Source organism: Anser cygnoides, chromosome 5 (assembly GCF_040182565.1).
Source record: "Anser cygnoides isolate HZ-2024a breed goose chromosome 5, Taihu_goose_T2T_genome, whole genome shotgun sequence".
NCBI classification, from domain to species: Eukaryota; Metazoa; Chordata; class Aves; order Anseriformes; family Anatidae; genus Anser; species Anser cygnoides.
In genome coordinates, this window is record NC_089877.1 from 61,962,625 (window position 1) to 61,980,754 (window position 18,130).

At 51.0% G+C, this 18,130-nt stretch overlaps 2 protein-coding genes across 11 annotated transcripts in view; both read left to right on the plus strand.

Annotated features, from left to right (window-relative positions):
• SLC35F4 (solute carrier family 35 member F4) overlaps positions 1 to 6,673 on the plus strand; it is a 108,946-nt gene extending 102,273 nt beyond the window's left edge. For all 10 annotated transcript variants that reach the window (XM_048066141.2, XM_048066140.2, XM_066998511.1 and 7 more), the window contains 4 exons: positions 2,380 to 2,505; positions 3,688 to 3,880; positions 5,216 to 5,305; positions 6,222 to 6,673. In XM_048066141.2, coding sequence (XP_047922098.1) covers positions 2,380 to 2,505; positions 3,688 to 3,880; positions 5,216 to 5,305; positions 6,222 to 6,463 — 651 coding nt within the window. In that variant the 3' untranslated portion in view covers positions 6,464 to 6,673. The remainder of the gene's footprint in view (positions 1 to 2,379; positions 2,506 to 3,687; positions 3,881 to 5,215; positions 5,306 to 6,221) is intronic.
• Positions 6,674 to 10,852: 4,179 nt separating this feature from the next.
• On the plus strand, positions 10,853 to 17,718 carry CCDC198 (coiled-coil domain containing 198). Its single transcript, XM_013193807.3, has 6 exons — positions 10,853 to 11,133; positions 12,570 to 12,646; positions 14,661 to 14,747; positions 15,088 to 15,186; positions 15,800 to 15,962; positions 17,041 to 17,718. Exons 1-6 carry the CDS (start codon positions 10,923 to 10,925, stop codon positions 17,265 to 17,267), a joined length of 864 nt encoding a protein of 287 aa, XP_013049261.2. The 5' UTR covers positions 10,853 to 10,922; the 3' UTR covers positions 17,268 to 17,718.
• Positions 17,719 to 18,130: the final 412 nt, after the last annotated feature.

The following is an 18,130-nucleotide window of genomic DNA, read 5'->3' on the forward strand; positions in this document are numbered from 1 at the left end:
GGATGCGCTCGCAGGTTTCTAAAGCAAACACGCCACAATTGCTAGGCAGAGGTCAACTGTGCTAATGCAGTGATGTGTAATTTGCAGGACGAGCTTCCAACATGAAGTTTAAATAACGTTCTCCCTCTTTTCCCATATCAGGTCATATTTATTTGAAATCTCATGAGATGATGCTCCATAGTGTCCATCATTTTAGTTGTTTCAGGGGAAAAGGCGGCTGGCTTTCTAAATCGTTGATTAAATTAGGAAGCTGTCTCTCTGAATTTGGTGTGGTCAGACCGGGGAGGTGTTTTTCCCACCAGGAAGGATCTCCCCGCGGGGATGATGGATTTACTCCTCGCCCCTAGCACAAGGCAAGGGTTCTCCTGCTGGGTCCGGGTGTTAAGTCTTCATCCTTTCCGTTTGGAGAAGGGCATAGCTATCGGACTTTTCTATTTTGTCTTGTGGGAGATACTGCTTGAGATATTGCTGCTGAAGCATTGCAGCTGACAGCTGAAACGCTACGTCTGAATTCATGTGCGAGGCAAGGTGGATAACGCAGCCTCAGGTTAAAACAGACACGCAGCGCAGCAGGGCAAGGGGGAGGCTTCTGAGGACTAATAGGAGGTGTCGTGCTGGTTTCTGAAAGGTCCTGGGTCTAATTCTGCATTGCTTCCAGGCCGGGCCTTTGTGGTATTCGTATGCTAGGATAAACCGTAAGGAGGAACAGCAGTATTACAGAATTATTACATCATCTATCAGGGAGTGTAATGATAGGACAGGGGTAAGAGTTTTAAGTTAAAGAATGTAGGTTTAGGTTAGATATAAGGAAGAAATTCGTCACAGTGAGGGCGGTGAGGCCCTGGCGCAGCCTGCCCCGAGGAGCTGTGGCTGCCCCATCCCTGGCAGTGCCCAAGGCCAGGCTGGATGGGGCTGGGGGCAGCCTGAAATGCCACTGAAACTCATTCTTCTAAGAGAATTTAACTTTAGTTTACTCGAAGGTCCTTGGATAGAAATAGGTTTGAGGTCAAATTCAGCATTGCTGCATCTTGGGTGCTGGTTTGTGGTCCCGTGCCACCCCTGCCCCGAGTGCTGCAGGGGGAGCAGCAGAGGGTCAGCTCTCCCAGGACCCAAACTCACTGAAGCAGTGAGGCCAGGTTTCCATTTAGGCCCTGAAAAATGCAACGTGCTCCCCTATCTGCCTCGATAGGCTGCAGCTGAAAGTCCTGCGTCCTCAGGTGGCTGTCCTGGGGGCACGAAGGGACTCAGCCCTTCTCCAGAGGGGCCTGACCACCAGGCTGTTATTCAGGGAAGGGGAGGGAAGCCACCTTGTCCCCTCTTCCTGAGGTTTTTCCAAATCTCATTGAACCTTTGCATTACACCCGAGAGATGTGGGTATATATGGGACCCCAGCCCTCGCCGTTAGGCTGGGGGGACCTGAATTTCAAACGCCAGCCTTGAAGTTGACCCAGAGCCATGTCTGCTTAATCTGACCTGTGGGCGGCACACAGGGTTACTCTGTCGAGGATAACCGCATTTGTTTCTTAGCTTGTATGAACGGGGAGAGCCCTCCTCCTCTTTCTCGCTGGGGAGTTGTGTGATTTAATGGATATCTGATGACAGAGAAGTGTCCAATCCTTAAATACCGCTGGTGATTCTCTAACAGCCAACCCTGGGTATCTGCAGTTGTGCTTCCTCTGCTCTACACCGAGCTCTAGTAATGAGCGACCTTTTTTATAACGACAAAATGTTTAATGTCACAGTAATTCCTTTTAAATCTATATAAAAATCTTTCAGAAATGGAGCTGCAATTTTCCACAGGTCTGAGGAAATGCGTTTTCCTTTAAGTCTGTGGAAGTTAATTATTCAGCACCTTTGAAATGTAGACTCTGTATTTACCTTCTTAGAGCAATTAGGCAGAGAGAAGGAGTTTTTCAAGGAACAAAGTATGGAGGGATCCCTGACACTGCTTGGAGTTCCTTGGAGTCAAGACCCGGGATTTCAGACATGGTGCAGATACTTAGTTTTGTTGTTTGTCTTTGAAGTTTCGTAGAAGCTCTGTCTGGGCTCTTCAGATGAGGGACACACACACATTTGCATTTCAGTGCTTAGATTTCAATTCAAATTGGTCAAATTGGTGGCTTTGCTCAATATTTGTCCTCTTGTATAGTTGAGCACAACGTCTTACGATTTCTTGAAGTCATATCTCCCAAGTGGATGCCTTTCATTATGTTTTCCGCTTCTCCCAACAGTTCTTAACCACCTATTTAAGGGAAACGGGTAAGGCTTAAAGTCAGAGAAAGCAGCTAGTGACACTCATTGAAACCCCACACAGCGATAATCTCTTCCCGTGTAATGAAACTGCAGTGAGCTTTATGTCGCTTTGCTTTGTCTGTGCAGATAGTGGCAGCAATAATGGCAATCACAGGAATCGTAATGATGGCATATGCAGATGGTTTCCAGGGTGATTCAATTATCGGGGTAGCATATGCTGTTGGATCAGCCTCTACATCTGCATTATATAAGGTAAGTCACAACTGTTTATTAATATTCTTATTTCTGTAACGTTGGATGTTAAAAACGCACAAGTACAAAGTAAATCCCTATGAAATAAGTACTTTAATTTATTCACCCCTCCCGCATCATTCGTGTTGTGCCCGGGCAATGTCACAACATCAGAAAATTTACTAGGAGGGCAATTAGTCTGGAGCTGCCGAATACTCAGCGTGCCTTTGCTTTATGAGCCTTTAATGAAATCTCCATTATTATGCTGCAAGGAGTTCGGTATCATGTTTTAATCATTTCCTGCCACCGCGCTTTATTGACACCGTTTCGAACGGGCTTGCCATATGCAGCGGGAGGAGAGGGAGAATGCGGCGAGCGCCGCTCTCCTCCAGCGAGGACAGATGTCTCGTCCCCGGTCCGCAGTGCAGCTCTCTTGCATATTCTGCTCTCGTGCCAGGCTGGGAGCCCCTGGTGCAGCCTGTGCCTTGCAGACGTGCGGCGCTTTGCCCCCGCTGTGTGAAAGCAGTGGCTGCCCTTGAAGGTGAGGGGTGGAGAAGGGAGGGATGTATGACCTAGAGGCAGGGTGGGCTAAAGGTGGCTGTGGTTATTGCCAGATCGGGGGGGGGCAGAGAGTGTGTGAAGACGGGCAGAAGTTCAGACTTGATTGTGGCAGGATGAGAAGTTCCCTCCTGGTTTTAGATTTTGCTGTCTCTCGGATAAATTCATTGTGAGCATTCGTGAGTCCCTCAAAGTGTATGAATTTAGGGTCGTCTAGGGCAAATCCTCCACAAGGCTCGTGCTGCCTTGAAGCAACTCTGAAGCGAGTTTCTCCAGGCTAGACGCTCCTCTCACAGCCCCCCTCCAGTAACTTTCACTGCAAGGGCCGCGTTGTCTTTGGCTTCATAATTACACTCACTCCTCTTGGCACTTTGTGCTAAGCTTTGTTGTACAGACTCAACCTTCCCCCTGTTAATAACAACACGGTACCTCTCGTTGTGCTAAAATGCAAGTAAGGCAGAAATCATCCCCAAATCTCCCTTGCAAAACTCTCCTTTAGTGAAAGCCTAGGCTGTGGCACCGTGTCCTGGTCAGGGCTGCCCCTGTGCCCGGCTCTCCCCGAAGGAACAGAGGACCCTGTGCAGGAGGACTTTGCTCTCCAGGACAGACGTGAGCCTAAACCCTCCTCTTTGCTCTCCTTTGCAGGTTTTGTTCAAGATGTTTCTTGGCAGTGCAAACTTCGGGGAGGCTGCTCATTTTGTCTCCACCTTGGGCTTCTTCAATTTAATTTTCATCTCGGTTACCCCCATCATACTGTACTTTACCAAAGTGGAGTACTGGTCGCCGTTCTCTGCTGTGCCATGGGGTTACCTGTGCGGAGTGGCTGGCCTCTGGTTAGGTATGTGATAACGTGTACTCATTTCTCTGTTTCCTCCTCCTGTCCCCGGTACCAGGTGAGCGTCAGACACAAACATTTCCCCTCTGATTAGCAGCAAAGCTCTCACAGTGAAATCTGGTCCCAGTGCAAATGGGTACTCCTTGATGAGCGAGTAACAATTTCATAGGAAGCCTTAACACGAATCTTAGTAGCAGAGAATAAACACGAAGCAGCCTTACTAATTGTCCACGTCTCATCTTCACGTTCCTACGGTGGTTTTATTGATATTTCCCTGTCTCTGGCACAGTCTGATCGCTATCAATTGAATTTCAAAGGGCTGCATGTACTCAAGCAGCTCCTGCCGTGCACTGATGTGGACTGGTATGCACACACCAATATGGGGACCCACCGGGGTGGGACACTTTGTCTGTATCATTTCCTGCAGCCTCCACCTCCCCTCCTCTCTTCCACAGCACTTCTTTCAGAGCCCCAATGGCTATCCCGTAGCCAGGCAGAATAGCTATTGGATTCAGCCCAGGGTGTTTTAATTTAGAGGTATAAGAACATACTTCCCTTTACTAAAGTCTCTATTATTTCATAATTGAAGAGGTTTGCCTCCACTGCAAGTATATTAAAAGGAAACAAAGAGGACGCCAGTGCCAGTACATAGCATATAGTGCAGCCATCCTACGGGGTGGCAGGACTGACGGCTGAGGTGTTGAGAGCAAGCCTTTGCCATTCCTTGAAGCTACTCTAACCTGAGCTGCAGCTTCTCTGTCAGCACCCAAGGGAAGAAATATAGGGATGACTTACCACCCAGAGTTCCGCCTGAAAATATAACCCCAGGCAGGAGGAAACAGCATTGTGGAGCAGACAGACCTGCTCCTTCCACACAGGGGACTGCCACCGACAGAAGAGGAATGCCTAGGGAGTGCCACACTGCTCAGCACCAGCCTTGGCTCTGAGAGCTTGCTGCTCCCTTACGGCAGCACCCTGAAGGATGGTATGAAAGGGAAGTTTTACAATTGGCTTTTGTTATCTCAAGAAAACTGAAGCTGGATGGGAAGACTGTTACTAAAAACAAAACAAAGCACCCCATAAATCCATAAATTAAAGGCGTTGAGCATTTGTACTTCTCTCCGCTTTCAGCTTGCCTTCAACATGGCAGCAAAACCCTGGTCTCACTACAGCATGCTTGGTTAACTTCACAGGGTAATTGTATTTACTGCCCATTAGAGCCTGGGTTCCCTGCTGCTATCACCCCATCACACTCGTGGGGTCAGGGTGGAGGAAAAATGCCTCGCTCTAGTGCTTTTCTGCATAATCATATATTATTTTTTCTGTTTTTTTCCCCAGCATTCAACATTCTGGTTAATGTTGGCGTCGTGCTTACATACCCCATCCTGATCTCTATCGGCACGGTGCTCAGCGTCCCTGGCAATGCAGGTATAGTAATACGCTCCTTGGTTGAAAGAGAAATGTGGTGGCACACAGCAGAGGCACTTTATTGTCTAAATGCTCAGAATCGGCTGCCACATATTTCACAAACGATTCCGTCTCATTCACCTTCCACGGCTGCTCCTGGTGGTAGTGGGTGTTTCAGTTAGTAAAAGCCTTTTTTTAAATCTTTATTCTTTGCTGTGGAAGTGATGGGGTATGTCCATCCTGTGCACAGGAGAGGGCAGGCTGGTTGCCACCGGGTCTGCTGAGACGTGGCAGGGGGCAGCGTGCCGCTGCCGTGGCTCGGCGCTGTGCTGGTGACCTGCCGTGCAGCACCAGGGCAGGGGGCGTACGTGGGATTTTTGGCCAAAGCTCGTTCTTCTTGAACAGCTGCTGTCTCTGCTCTTCTGATCTCCTCCTCCACCTCCCTGGCCTTGCAACTCGAGGTGTCTGAGCATGTTTTCAAATAGACGGCTATTTATAGGCGTGTGCAGGTCAGAGATGTGAAATGTGGTTGTCGGTACCTGGACGAGGCTGCTGAAGGGCTCAGATGTGCTGTTACTGCGGCTTGTGGAGCTGGGAGGCTGGGCCTGGAGACATCATCTCCAGCTCTCTGACATCCCTACTGCTGACCTCTGCAGCACAAGGAAGTGTTATGCTGATTCAGCCTGCTACAGATAAAGAGTTACCATAAAACACCTTCCCTCTCAGAGCAGAAATGGAAGCTTTGAGGCTAAACTGGCTTTTTGAGGCTTCCTTTTTTGAGGCCATGCCCTGAACCCTAGGAGCTGGTCACTACAGGACTGGGGGCGATGTGGCCTCTATCACAGCCAGAGCACAACGCGCAGGTTTTTGCCAGGCTGCTCTGATGCTGTAGTTCATCCTGCTGCATTTCGATGGCCTTGTTGTTTCTCCTTCGCAGCTGTAGATCTCCTGAAGCACAAAATGATCTTCAGTGTGGTGAGGCTGGGAGCCACCATCATCATTTGCATTGGGTTTCTGCTGATGCTGCTCCCCGAGGAGTGGGATGAAATCACCCTGAGGTTCATCAACAGCTTAAAGGAGAAGAAGAGCGAGGATCACGCCGACGACATCACAGACTCCAGCGTACACACGAGAAGCAGAAGTAGAGCTAACGGGACAGTGTCTATACCACTAGCTTAGGGCTGGTGGACTTGAACTGCACGCGGATGTATATTCTGTGAATATAGCTTAAATTTCCTCACTACTTGTATGCTTAACGATGACATTTACTCTGAGCTGGGGATGAACTGTAAGATAAGAGAAATACATCTATAAGAAATGTTTACATTTATACAATTATCAAGGAAAGGGTGTAAATAACGACAATAAAATGTTTTCTAATAAAAACCATTTAAGCTCTTGTCTTACTGATCTGGTAGGTTTAAAATATGGATCAAGTCTACATCACTGGTCTTCTGGTGGCGAAAGTAGGGCTGTTCTTGAGGATACAAATTTTCAACATTTCCAGCTAAGTCTCAGAATTGAACACATGAATTTAGCTTCAAAATATACCAATCTTTCGGTAAGGCAGTGGGTTTGGAAAGCAGCTCCAAACCTCTCACAGAAGTCTCGAGAAGCCATTTGTGAAGGAAGCTGACGTTCACATTGTTATTAGGGATTGTTATCAGAATAATTATCCCGTGTCACACAAAGAATTAATCTTTCATTAGGTTACACTGTTGTGAAATATGTGAGGAAAGCTACTCCACACATAATAACAGACATGCTGCAGTGCTGTTTGCCCTCTGGTGCTGCACACTCGTCTCCTCTCCGTTACGTGCTGTGCGTGCAGGCGGTGGAAATCAAAGGCTCGCTCCCGATGCCCGAATCGACGTGACAGCCAGGACATTGTCAGGGACAGTGACATGGCCACGTGCTGCCGGGACACCTTCCCTCCCAGTCTGGTGGAAGCAAGAAATCCCTTAGTGAATGCGGCAGAAGAACCGACCCCACTCAGGGCTCCCGTGGCTGTGGGCGCCCAGCTGCAGCCAGCCTGGGAAGCTCCCGGCGCCACCCCATGGCTTCACCCCCCGAAAGGGACCCAGCTCCCGCACCAGCCCGGCAGCAGCCAGAGCCACACCGAGCTGCACCTCCTTCCAGCAACCTAGATTTGGGGTGCCTTTAGTAAAGCCAAAATAGCTTTATTTATTTATTCGTTCATTTTTTCCTTGCAGAAAAGCTGCGTTCCTGCCTGAACAACGAGCTTCTCGTGAGAGATTGAGCACCCCAAATCACCGGCATCCCTGGGAAATGCCAGTTCCCATTTTCTAGAGCTTTTCCTTTGGGCCAAACATGTTTTTCTTAAGCTCCGCAGTGCAAAACCTTTCAAAAGCCAAAACAAACAAACCAACCAAGCCAGCTCCTTCCCTAACTCACTGGGTAATTTAGAATGGCTGTTTTCTGTTGCAGCATTCCTAGGATCAGTCATGCAAGATGACTTATATTTGAGAGTGCTTGATATGCAGACAGAAACTTTTTTTTTTAATTTAAGAAGAGTAGAAGCAACTGGAAAGAAGTGCAGATTGCTGAGCTCTACCGGCCTGCCCAGTGCTTGTGCTTTTGATTTCCAGTTAGGAGGGCTTTTTTGACAGTATTTCTGCCAGAAAAAAAAAAAAAAGATTAAGAAGGGGTTCGTGATGAATAGTATTGGTTATATGATAGCAACAACAGTGTTTGTTATTAAATAAGAGCACAGCCAGCATGATGTACAAGAGTGCTGATTGCGCACTCACCTCTCAATGGGCACATGTGGGCTTGTGAGTCGTGGGGCCCCATGTGAACCCCACAATTTGGGGGGACCCTGGCGGTATCGTGAGTTCAGGAGCAGCTGTGGCAGGGCTGTGGCAGGGCTGGGGCTGGAGGGTGGTGCAGAAATCACCCTGTCCCCATGGGCGTTAGGGCTTAATGCTGCTGCAAGTGCAGCCATTCGTGGCGATAATTACAAATGCAGCCTTTAATTTGACTCTCTTCTACCTGATGGTTTTTATCGTTAATGTTTGTCCATATAAACTGTTTGCTGCAACCAGCAGAGCTAACAAAATACTCATTTACATTGAAAACTAACAAAACACTATAGCTCAGGCTCTTTTATCACATGGCTACACAACAAGAGCTGGAAGAACCACCTGAACAAGCATCCCCCTTGCGCTAAACCCAGACATGTAAGGTCTGGGTACCCACATAGTCTTTTAAATGTCTCTTCTAGCATTTGAAGAGATGGGCTCAGAGCTTCAACCGCTGCTTTTGAAGAAGTCAGTCCTTAAAAATATCTTGAAAAAGTGACCCGTGCCGAACAGGCGATATGGATGGGATGATGTGGCTGAGAGCAAATAGCACACGGCTGCTGGAGCACCACCCCGAGCCCATTTTCGAGCTGATATATTCCTTTACACTAACAGAGAGCTTTAGAGATGTGTTTTACTGAAATTTTAGTTCCTGCCAAGCTGAACACATGGAGAACACAAACATTTCCTTGTAGTACGCGTTGATGAGGACCTTTTGGCAAGCACTCGTGGCAGCATCTTCAGGCACAGGACTGGATCCTTCAAGGAACCTCATTGTGTATTCAGCAGGGAAAATAACATGAAATCCCAGCGTTTGAGTCAGTTTTCCCCTGCCTGAGACGTTTCATGGCAGAAGGTGTTACTGTGCCAGCCCAAGAGGAGCGGGCTCGACGTGAGGCCTAGCACGTGAAGCAGCCCTGATGTGCGCTCCCAGCCCATCCCTGGGGCCCAGCGATGGCCCTTGCGGCCTGGCAGGCAAAAACTGTAGCCATGGAGCTGGCAGGCACGGGGTTCAGGCCCCCTGGGGCCAGCCGTGCTGCCTGGGCACTACCCGGGGCTGAGGGTGGAAGCAGGGCAGCAGAAGGCTTTCGCCGCTCCTCTTACGTAGCGAGGAGGGTAATTGTTTTCTCTAGAGTGCAGCTCTGCCTTTCAACGAGAGAAATCTCATTAAAAACAAGAAATAAGACAATAAATTGAGGCTATTTTGCTGTTATTTTGGCCTTCTTCACCAGCGTGGATCCCAGCCAGTGAAACGATGCTGGGTTATTGTCCTCTCGTTGTTGCTTGATTTGTTCACACTCCCCCTAAACACACTGCAAACGTCATAAATGACAACAAGACTATTCGCATCATTTCTCTCCCTCCTGCTTTACTTGCCAGGGATTTCCATGAAGTGCAGATAGGATTTGGGCAAGAAAAGCACAAAGCACACTTATCCCACTGCGCACACTCACACCACCATCTGCTCCTCCGAGGACCTTTTTCCTGGCGTTTTCCTTTCGGACCTTAAGCTTCCCCCACCCCAGTCATGGTGACAAGGCGTGACGCCCTGAAGAGTGGCTGCCTTCCCTGGGCGTTGGGGGCGAGATGTGCGTTTTGGAAACAAACACACAGGACATGTGGCTGTGACATTAACTCAAAACACCTTTTCAAGGAGAAAACACCTTTTCAAGGCAGATGGGGGGGGAAGCAGCCCATGGTTGTGGCTGTGCATGGGACAGGTGCCCTGTGCCGAATCCCCGCCTTGGTTCTCCTTTGCTGCTCAGTGGTTTGGGCTTTTCCATGCATCTTCCTTAAAATGAGAGCATCAGAACACTTGCAGGCCAATTATTTCTTTCCGAACATAATAAATTTGCTGGAAAACCCACTTTAGGCAATGCCGATATTTACAAGACCTAGCTGAATTTAGAGGAAGCTTTCAGGCAATACATGAAATGAGAGGAAGGTACAAAGAGGTTCCGGGGCTCCTGGGAGGAGCTGCGTGGAGTCCCGCACAGCCAAGTACCTCCCAGCTTTAAGCAGTGCCTTGCAGCACGCACGGCTCATGACGAAGTGCAGCCCTACAGCCCTGATGGACAGGGGTGTGGGGGCTTTAGGGATGCGCTGTGAGGTGCTGGTCCTGAGGGATGCAGCCTCAAGGTGCTGAGCAGTGCTTCCAGGCTAACAAGGTGGGATTTTCCAGCTGATCCTTAGGCACTGAGGCACCCCTGGCAGGGGATGTTGGTCCCAGCACTCCTGAATCTTGTTTCAGGAATAATCTTCCCTGCAGATTTTCCAGCCTTGGACACAAACAACTCGAAGCAAACCTTGCCCCAGGCGGGTGGGTGACAAACCTGTAGTATTTTTCCAGCAGTGCCACCACAGCCTGGAGCAGGGATAGAGGATGCTTCTCCCACGCCAGGGCAGGCTCTGGAAGTGCTGTAACCCTTTTAATCCTCTGAACACTGAATTTCCTTCCAAAGGCTGAAGATTTAGCCAAAGAGCCTGTTGTAGAAATACCTCCAGGGCCGCCAGCTGCGGTGGTGCTGCTTGCTGAAAGTGACTTGCAGGTGAAAAGCAAAGCTTGGCGCTGCCTTCCCGGCCTGCTCGGGGCTCACCCGTCAGCAGTGGCCTCCTCCTGTCCCTGCTGGGACATGGCCGGGGCCGAGTCAATGTTTAACCCCCCTGGGAAGGACACACAGGTGCATTCATCCGTGGGAGCCAGCCCCAGCCGGGCAGCCAGCAGGGAGCCCTGTGCTGGAGCACAAGGGTCTCTCTGCTTTCAGGGGGGCACAGCACGAGGTTTCTTCCTTCTCCCAAGGCCCCCGCTCTGCACCATGGGCCTGAGCTCTTCCAAGGCGCACCCCAAGGTGACCAGGGTGGCACCGATGCTCTCCAGCGAGGACCTGCCCGCTCGCCCCATCCCACACCCCGCGGTGCTGGGGGGGCCCATCCTGCGCCTGCCGGCCGTGGGGGAGTGGGGAACCCTCGCATTTCATGGGCAGCTCCCCCCTCTCCGCAACACCTCCTACGGGAGGGCCTCCACAGGTAAGGGGCAAGGGGGGGGTTGGTCCTCGGGCTGTCACAGCGTAACCCCATAATGTGCACCACTGGGCACATCTGTATTACTTTACTTGGAGTTAGACTCTGGGTAAGGTGCTCAGCAGGCAAAATTCAGCATTAAAATAAATTAGAGCCATGTCTCACAGCGGGGTAACCCCACAAGGCACCAGTCCCATAGCAGTGTGTGTCCATGCGCGTGGTGCTCCAACCTCCTGTACCCAAAACCTCCCCACAGGCAAGGGAAAGAAATCAGTAAATGCCATTTTCTTTTACCTGTTTCATTTTTAGAACTGCGTTCTCAAACTACATGAGTGATGTATTAGCTCAGCCTGCTGTCTAACTAAACAAAGCCTCCGAGAGAACAGATATTGTTTATTTTACAGGGATTCAATTTGGCTAGTGTTAAATTCCTCCTCCTCCAGTGGGGGGCATCTGTTGTTCCTGAAGTGCAAGGTTAAAAAAAAAAAAAAGTCAAAATGGGCAATTTTTAGGAACGTTTCTCATCAACCCTAACGAAATGCCCTTTCCCCGTATCCCCACGCCATTCCCCAGCCTCCACTCCAAATTCCTGAGTTTTATCCCCAGTTCCCCTCCCTGGGGCTCTGCCAGGTGGGAGCTCAGTCACTGCTTTAAAATGGCACCCAGACACAACAAGGCAGGTTTGGGGGAGACAAGGAGGATTGAGAAATTGTAAAAGAAATAGCTACTGCCATGTGTTTATTTGTGCAAGCAAAAAAAAAAAAAAGGCAACAGCATCCATCGGAGACCAACAGCGCAGAACAGATTTGGGCCCATTGCTCAGCCTCGTTAAAGCTCAGCTTTAATGACTAACAGGGGACTGCTGGTGTGCAGCACATTTCCCCACACGTGCGTATTTTGGGCTGGTTTCCAAAAAAGATGAAGGGCTGGATGTCACCCACTTCTTCTGCAGCCAGTAAAAGTGCCAGGGATAGTTCTCAGTTCCACCTAGTAGTAATAATAATAATAATAATAATAATAATAATAATAATAATAATAATAATAATAATAATGTTATTATTAGTGGTAATAATAATGTTATTAGTAGTAGTGATAATAATAATATCTCAGAGACTGAGCAGCAAGAAGGGACCTGAATCGCTGCTTGGACGAGGACACAGGAGACGTGGAGGGTGGTTGTGGTCACGTATAGGGTATTTAAGAGGTTGTAGAGGGAAGAAGAGAGGTACGTGGCAGGCAGAGCTGTTAGCAGCTGCAGGCACGGATACATCCACATGTTATTTCTGCAGCTAACAATAATTTATGCCCAGTGTTATCGGAGTACACAGAGAGAGATGGGAGTGGGACATGCCAAACAAAAAACAGGGCAGAAAATTGTCGCTGGGTACAACACTGGCCCCAAAGTGACTTCACCCTTGTCTTCTCCTTTTCTGACCTTGAAGGGCCCCTTTCCTTCGACACCGTGCCAGCAGATGAAGGCAGCAGCATCATCAAACTGCACCCGCCTCGGCGACCACAAGTAAGGGGTTTGAGGGGCTCCCCTGGCAGAGCCGTATTTTCCCCAGCTGGTCATCCCATTGCCGATCAAGTCCTTGGGTGAGCTTCTCACCTCCCTGCCCTGCTCTGAGACCCCTGTCACACCGACGATCCCAGTCGTCCCCGAGAGCTTCTCTGCTTTCCCAAAATTCATCGAGCAGTCCACTGAACGTGCAGCACTAAGGTGACACCCCCCCCTCCAAAGCAGGGGTGCTCTGCTCCAGCCTTCCTTGCTGGGATTAAAATACGCAGCCCTGGCCAACATGGGTGGCTCCAGGAGCACTGAAGGACACCAAGCACTGATGTCCTGAATCGGTGGGAGGATGAGGCAGTAATGAACCCAGCTACACCCTGTAAATTGCCAGGTGTAATCACAGCCTTGCCTAAAATCTCTTAATCACATGTATTATTTATAGTCATTGATCTTATTTCTGTCCCAGCTGTATTTAAGTATTGTTAGGGCACTGGCAACACCCACTGCAGGACAAAGCCGCTGCTAATCCCACCTTGTGCTTTGGCCGCTGCCACTACAGACCAGAGGGAACAGCCTCAAGTTGTGCCAGGGGAGGTTCAGGTTGGAAATGAGGAGACATTTCTGCTCAGCAGGAGCAGTCAGGCGTTGGGACGGGTTGCCCAGGGAGGTGGTGGAGTCACCGTCCCTGGGGGTGTTCAAGGAGAGGTTGGGCCTGGTGCTTAGGGACATGGTTTAGTGGTGACATTGGTGGTAGGGGGGTGGCTGGACCAGATGATCTTGAAGGTCTCTCCCAACCTTAATGATCCTGTGATTCTGTGATTCTAACTGCCAGCAGAAGCCCCTTTCCCTGCAGGAAGGCTTCCAAAGGAGCGCAGAGCAGGACGGCATGGCCTTTGCAAGGGCCATGTTCCAGCCCCTGACACAACTTTAGCCGACAGCCCCAAAATTTCCCTTCCCTGCAGGACTCGGTTTGCCTTCAGCCTCAGCGGTGTCTCTGAGTGATGCAGCTTGTGGTGTCACATGCTGCCATCTAGTGCCATTTCTTTCAGCTTCATGCTCAGTTTTGTGCGCACAAAACCCGACCACAAGCCGTGAGCACGGGTGGGGAGCAGGACGGGAGGAGCGAGTGCGGTGCAGCGCTGCGGGCACGCGAAGGTTTGCTCCAAATGCAGGTGAACAAGGGAGCAGCAGACAGCATCCCTCAGCATCCCTTCCATTTCGGCTGGAGACACCAGCTTGGAGGTGACCTGCTGGTAGGACCCAAAATAGGGCAGAGCAGAAGCATAAATATATATAGGAAGCCACGTGGAAGCTTCCCATTGACTCTAGGGAGCCGGTTTGCTCTTAACTGGGTGTGTCGGGCTGAGCTGGGCTTCCTCTCCAGCACTCCTTCACTGCTGCTGCCTTTTATGTCCTGCAATGATGCCTTCATTTACGGGATGCTTGAAAATGACAGCCCAGGCTTTGGCAGCAGTTCAGGGCAGCCAGCCAACAGCACGGCACCATTTGCAGGACGCCTGCTCATCCTCAGGGGGCTAATGATGTCCCGCATAAAGTGCAAGGCAGGGCTTAGGGATGGAGCCCTTGATGGAAACGGCCTCAAGTTGTGCCAGGGGAGGTTTAGGTTGGACGTCAGGAAGAATTTCTTCATGCAAAGGGAGGTTGGGCACTGGAACAGGCTGCTCAGGGAGGTGGTGGAGTCCCCGTCCTGGTGGTGTTTAAGGGACGTGGGGACGTGGTGCTTAGGGGCACGGTTAGTGGTGGGCTTGGCAGCGTTAGGCTAATGGCTGGACTTGGGGTCTTAGGTAACTGGGATCTGGCCTTGGATGACCTGCCAGGAGACATTTTATTAAATTACAATACCTGTGTGTGCTAAGCATTTGCTAAAGATGCCGATCTCCTTCCTGTATCCCAAGCAGCCAGGCCAGAACCGGCGCTGGAAAAACGTCAAGGTAGTTTCGCATCAGGTTTCATGCTGGCATGGAAGGGGGAATGCTGAACACTGTAAATATTGCACTTGCAGAGGCTTGAACCCGCCGGCCCTCCACGGGGGATTGCTCCTGCAAAGCCCTGGAGCCAGCACGACACGGATGCAGCCCCAAAAGCCAAGGTGAGGACCAGGAGGGGCCGCACCGACCACGCGCAGCCTCCTCTCCCTGCCGGCCGCGATGTCGGCTCAGACAGCCCACAGCAGAAGCACCTCAGGGGGCAGAAGCACGCGTTCGTGGTTTTAATGAGGATCTTCCACCATGCCCCAGAGCCGCGAGATGAACTGCAAGCGCTGCGAAAACCTCCTCTGAATTGCTGCAAGTTGGCCGGGCAGGAAAACGCTCACTGCCTTCATCGGGGGAGCACCTGAGGGACCAGGCATGGGTTTGGGAGCCCGTAGCTGTTTCTTTTCATTTCAGCACAGGCAGATGTCTTTATTTATGTTTTAAAATCCCTTCTAGGCTCTGGAGAAGAGCGGGCAGAGCCTGAGAGCCCTCCCTGGCAGGCGGCAGCACTTGCACAAGCTGCAGATGCTGGAGCTGACCCGCCGGCGCCGAGAGGTAACGTGGGGAGGGCTCTGGGGAGAAGCCGAGGCTCCGCGGGGTTTTCCCATCCTGGGGTCTCCCCCATGGGCGAGGAGGTCTCAATCCTGTGGCTGGGAAGTGTGGATGAGGCTGGGGAGAAGCCCCAGGGTGGTGGGTGCACCCACACCTCCCTGCTGGGCTGGGGAATGTCCCACAGATGTAGGAGATGCTGGCACCGAGAGGCAGCCCCGGCTCCTGCTGATGCCCTGCTCCCTGTCCCCATGCCCACAGCCTTCCTCCCCTCCAGCGATGCAGGAACACCCTCCTGCAGGCTCCTTCTCATTCTTTTTTTATCCAGTGGAGTTCTTGAACCCACGAGGTTTTTCCCCCCTAGGAAAAGTTCAGTAATTACTTCTGATTTTTTTCAGCGCTCTGCCCTCGTTTGGCCGTAGCCCATGGAGAAACCACAAACCTCCATCCGGGTCATGTTCTGTCACGTACCCACGTTGGCAAATATGATTTTCCTTACTTAAGCTACCTGGCTGTGTAATTATTTTCAGTGCCAGCCCCCTAATGATATGCCGCGCCGAGCTGTTAAAACGTGTTTGCTCCTCCGCTGCTTGTGCTGACGACTCATTTGCAAACCCAGGCAGAGCTGAAGCGCAATCTCCACAGGGAGGCAAAAATCAATAAACAAAAAATCAAGGAATTCAGCCCGAAGAAAGTCCTTGACACTCGCCAGAGAGGTGACAGCACCGGCAGCCGAGACCTTGTCCCCGCTGAGCACAATCAGCATTTTAATGGAGACCCTGGTAAGCAGAATAGTTTCCCAAGGAGATGTAAAGCTCCCCAGCATCTTAAATACCATCAGAACAGTTTCCCCGTGGAAGCTGTGGGATAGCTGTAGGGTCATAAAACCACAGGCTCCTGCAGGAGCGGGTTCCCACCAGCAGAAGATCCTCATCGTGTCCCATGTGTTCCCCATGTCCCTGCCCGGTGCCAGCACCGTGCCATGGGCTGCGGCCCACACGCGTGGGATGGGGATGTCACAAAATGTGGTGGATTCATAGAATATCGCAGAATATCACAGAATATCATAGAATATCACAGAATCATTAGTGGAAGAAACAGGATCAAGCAGGGGCCTGTTGGATATTGGTGGCAAAGTCCTTAGCTGTCACCTTGTCCCCAGGACGGGGTTTCCCCGCACAGCAGCGGCTCCGTCTCTGGCCAGAGGGCTTTGGGGTGGCCTCTCCTCATGCCAGGGGGTGAATGCCCATGCTAGGGGCTGAACCTTCCAGTAAGCCCTCTCCAGACCTGTGGTACCATGTCCCCAGGGTTGTCCAGGTCCCGTCTGAGCCACCACGTTTCTGTGCCGCAGCTCTCTTCTGCCTGGGGGCAAAAGCTACGCGGGAAGCTTGGTTTCAGGAGGGGATTTGCAGGGCACAGTTCTCGTCCTGGAAAAAAATACTGGGGGGTTTCCCTTGTGGGAAGGCCACCGGGCAGGGTGTTCTGGTGGGACGGCTCTGCTAGACTTGCTGCCACGTGGAGGCACTGGGCACGGTGCTCCCCGACACACACAGCAGGAATCCTCCAGCATCTCGGGCAGGAACGTACTTCCTGGGATGCAACGCGGGGATCCAGCCACCCGCACCTGTGGGGCAGTGCGAAACCACACTGCCTCGCACCAGGCTTTCTAATTTTACCAAATATAATCCCAAACAGGTTATGTCTGGCCTGCCCAGCCCTGGACGTGTGGTCTGGTCTTGCAGGGATTTCTCAGGCTCTTCTTTAGACACCCCCAGCTGCCCGTAGCGGTTGCCACATGAATCCCATGGGCTGGGGCATGGCGCTCAGCAAAATTCCAGTTATTTTCACTTTCTCTACCAGGAAACAGAGGGGATGGAGGACTCTCAGGGCAGCACGACGGCAACAGCAAGGTCGGGCTGTGGCTCTGCAGGGAGCCGCGCACCAGGGACCTGCTCTGGGACACCTCCAGCACCGACTCGGGGGGCTGCAAGGGGGAAGAGAGGAAACTTCACCGCAAACCCGCGCTGGTGAGGACCAGGACGGAGAGGGTTTCTCTCTTCGACGAGTTCTTCGATACAGATTTCTAGTGGCGTGCCTCGGGACGTGCTGAAGGACCGAGCCACGGTGCCGGGGTGCGGGCACGGTGTTTGCAGTCAGCAGCGGTGCTGTGCGCAGGGCGGGTGGACAGGGCCACTGGAAACACGGAGGTGGCCGATGGGATCGGTAGTGACAGGTCTGGGTACGTGGCTGCGTCTGAACAGCTGGGGAAAAACAGTTTGGACTGAGCAGCAGTAACGTGGGGGCAGGGGGAGGAGGAGGAGGAGGCTGGCAAAACAAACAAGCAGAAGCTGGAAAATGTTCCAGCAGAAGTTCCAGCTGGGATGAAATATTTCCCTTGCCTTTGAGTTGCTCGACCTTTCCGCCTAGCTTGTTTTCAGCCTTACATCCTTTTCTAAGCCACAGAAAAGCAGTTCAAAATGAAAGGTAGAATGATCGCTTTAGGAAGTCTTTCAAATAAATATTTTGGCATTTCTGAAATTCCTTTTTGATTTTTTTTTTTTGAATTTCCTCTCCTCCCCTGCTCCAGGAAGAGAAATGTATGTATTTTCTTCAGTGTTAACCCCCAGTTTTATGGATAATCTTCCAAAAAACACTGGCTTTTGTTCACTTGCCCACTGCATTCAGGTTTCGGCACTGTGCAGAGTGGTGGGAACAGAGGGGTCTCCAGCAGCCCCTGGTGCTGCAGGGTGCTGGTCATCTCCAAATACATTCAAAGCAATGGTGCTACGAAAGATGTCAGTTTTATCTTACAGTTCCCGTCTCTCCCACCTGTATTTTTTCATAAAATTCTCTGGCTTTCCATATAAAATCATCCATTATCTCAGAGAGAATTACAACCAGTTCCCGTGTCTCCTACGTGGTTTTCTCCGTACGTCTGTGAGGTAGCAGT